The following is a 2,941-nucleotide window of genomic DNA, read 5'->3' as shown; positions in this document are numbered from 1 at the left end:
CTTTTCTAGGCCGGAGTCGAGGATAAAATTAATGTCCGTCTTCAAATGTGTATAAAAACACTGGGTAGGTGACTGATTTTAAAGAACCCAAACACGATTCCGTTGTGAAACGGGTGAATCCTTTTCAACGTGATCTTTTGTTTGTCCTAGATGAGTTGATAGCTGCTGGGGAAGCTGGCACCTATGACTTTGTGTTCATCGATGCGGATAAACGGAACTATGACAGATATTACGAGAAGTCTCTTGAGCTTGTGAGACAAGGGGGCATCATTGCCATCGATAATGTGAGTAGCCTATGCCCAAACTTTTATTCCTACAAGCGAGTCGTGATTTTGAATATGATTTGAATAATGCCAGCATGCAATCGATTTGATCTCTTAAGCTAACTAAGGTAAAGATGCATGAAAAGATAGGCCTACATATAAAACACAGAGAAAGATTTATTTATACATTTTTTATTTCACCTTTATTTAACCAGGTAGGCTAGTTGAGAACAAGTTCTCATTTACAACTGCGACCTGGCCAAGATTAAGCAAAGAAGTTCGACACATGGAACAACACAGAGTTACACATGGAATAAACAAACATACAATCAAAAATACAATAGAAAAATCTATATACAACATGTGCAAATGAGGTAGGATAAGAGAGGTAAGGCAATAAATATGCCATGGTGGCGAAGTAATTACAATATAGCAATTAAACACTGGAATGGTAGGGTGTACAGAAGATGAATGTGCAAGTAGAGATACTGAGGTGCAAAGGAATAAGATAAATAAATAAATACAGTATGGAGATGAGGTAGATTGGATGGGCAAATTACAGATGAGCTATGTACAGGTGCAGTGATCTGTGAGCTGCTCTGACAGCTGGTGCTTAAAGCTAGTGAGGGAGGTAAGAGTCTCCAGCTTCAGAGATTTTTGCAGTTCGTTCCAGTCATTGGCAGCAGAGAGCTGGAAAGAGAGGCGGCCAAAGGAGGAATTGGCTTTGGGGGTGACCTGCTGGAGCGCGTGCTACAAGTGGGTGCTGCTATGGTGACCAGTGAGCTGAGATAAGGCGGGGCTTTACCTAGCAGAGACTTGTAGATGGCCTGGAGCCAGTGGGTTTGGCAACGAGTATGAAGCGATGGCCAGCCGACGAGAGCGTACAGGTCGCAGTGGTGGGTAATATATGGGGCTTTGGTGACAAAACGGATGGCACTGTGATAAACTGCATCCAATTTGTTGAGTAGAATGTTGGAGGCTATTTTATAGATGACATCCCCAAAGTCGAGGATCGGTAGGGTGGTCAGTTTTACGAGGGTTTGTTTGGCTGCAAGAGTGAAGGATGCTTTGTTATGAAATAGGATGCCGATTCTAGATTTAATTTTGGATTGGAGATGCTTAATGTGAGTCTGGAAGGAGAGTTTACAGTCTAGCCAGACACCTAGGTATTTGTAGTTGTACACATATTCTAAGTCAGAACTGTCCAGAGTAGTGATGCTGGACGGGCGGGCATGTGTGGGCAGTGATTGGTTGAAGAGCATGCACTTAGTTTTACTTGCATTTAAGAGCAGTTGGAGGCCATGGAAGGAGAGTTGTATGACATTGAAGCTCGTCTGGAGGTTAGTTAACACAGTGTCCAAAGAAGGGCCAGAGGGGTGTCGTCTGCGTAGAGATGGATCAGAGAATCACCAGCAGCGAGAGCGACATCATTGATGTATACCGAGAAGAGAGGTGGCCAGAGAATTGAACCCTGTGGCACCCCCATAGAGACTGCAAGAGGTCCGGACAACAGGCCCTCCGATTTGACACACTGAACTCTATCAGAGAAGTAGTTGGTGAACCAGGCGAGGCAGTCATTTGAGAAACCAAGGCTGTTGAGTCTGCCAATAAGAATGTGGTGATTGACAGAGTCGAAAGCCTTGGCCAGGTCGATGAATACGGCTGCACATTAATGTCTCTTATTGATGGCAGTTATGATATTGTTTATGACCTTGAGCGTGGCTGAGGTGCACCCATGACCAGCTCTGAAACCAGACTGCACAGCGCAGAAGGTACGGTGGGATTCGAAGTGGTCGGTAATCTGTTTGTTGACTTGGCTTTCGAAGACCTTAGAAAGGCAGGGTAGGATAGATATAGGTCTGTAGCATAATGGGTCTAGAGTGTCTTCCCCTTTGAAGAGAGGGATGACCACGGCAGCTTTCCAATCTTTGGGAAACGTATCACCTCTGTCTTCAGTCTGAGCCTCTCTCCTCACCTGTCTCCCACTTCACCTCACTCCTCTAATCTGTCTATCTGATTACCCTTCCTTGACCTGTCTATCACCTGTCTATCTGATTACCCTTCCTTGACCTGTCTATCACCTGTCTATCTGATTACCCTTCCTTGACCTGTCTATCACCTGTCTATCTGATTACCCTTCCTCGACCTGTCTATCACCTGTCTATCTGATTACCCTTCCTTGACCTGTCTAGCACCTGTCTATCTAATTACCCTTCCTTGACCTGTCTATCACCTGTCTATCACCTGTCTATCTAATTACCCTTCCTTGACCTATTTATCACCTGTCTATCTAATTACCCTTCCTTGACCTGTCTTTCTGACCTTGTGACCACAGGACACCTCACCTGTATCTCTGATCCCCCCACCTTCTCCCCCCAGGTACTCTGGAGTGGTAAAGTGGTGGACCCTGCTCCTGATGACCTGACCTCCCAGGCTCTGGACAAGCTCAACAAGAAACTCCACACGGACCAGAGGATCGATCTGAGCATGCTCACTGTGGGCGACGGACTCACCCTGGCCATCAAACGCTAACGATAACCCATGCTAACTCATACTAACCTCTGATGACAAATGCTTAACCCATGCTTACTCCAAACCCACTGTGATTTATTTGGGATTTATTTGAGATGTGGTAAACATGAAGGGCTGGAATAAATAGATGCTATTTTCAACAAGTA

The 2,941-nt window shown here is 45.2% G+C and overlaps 1 protein-coding gene and 1 long non-coding RNA gene across 2 annotated transcripts; one reads left to right on the top strand and one right to left on the bottom strand.

Moving 5' to 3' along the window:
• LOC129850254 (catechol O-methyltransferase domain-containing protein 1-like) lies at positions 1–2,941 on the top strand. The gene is made up of 3 exons (XM_055916742.1): positions 1–64; positions 151–284; positions 2,643–2,941. Exons 1-3 carry the CDS (start codon positions 46–48, stop codon positions 2,793–2,795), a joined length of 306 nt encoding a protein of 101 aa, XP_055772717.1. The 5' UTR covers positions 1–45; the 3' UTR covers positions 2,796–2,941.
• On the bottom strand, positions 2,356–2,735 carry LOC129850255 (uncharacterized). The gene is made up of 2 exons (XR_008758734.1): positions 2,497–2,735; positions 2,356–2,447 (listed from the first exon to the last, which is right to left on the bottom strand). It is a non-coding gene; the product is annotated as an uncharacterized LOC129850255 (long non-coding RNA).

The sequence above is a fragment of the Salvelinus fontinalis genome, unplaced genomic scaffold, assembly GCF_029448725.1.
Source record: "Salvelinus fontinalis isolate EN_2023a unplaced genomic scaffold, ASM2944872v1 scaffold_1894, whole genome shotgun sequence".
Lineage (NCBI taxonomy): Eukaryota > Metazoa > Chordata > Actinopteri > Salmoniformes > Salmonidae > Salvelinus > Salvelinus fontinalis.
The sequence above is the reverse complement of the archived record's forward strand: the minus strand, read 5'-3'. Positions and strand labels throughout refer to the sequence as shown.

Bases quoted from the DNA above. Each gene is read 5' to 3' on its own strand.
- LOC129850254 (XM_055916742.1), top strand. The intron at 285-2,642 runs GTGAGTAGCCTA...TTCTCCCCCCAG, and splicing joins GCATCATTGCCATCGATAAT to GTACTCTGGAGTGGTAAAGT.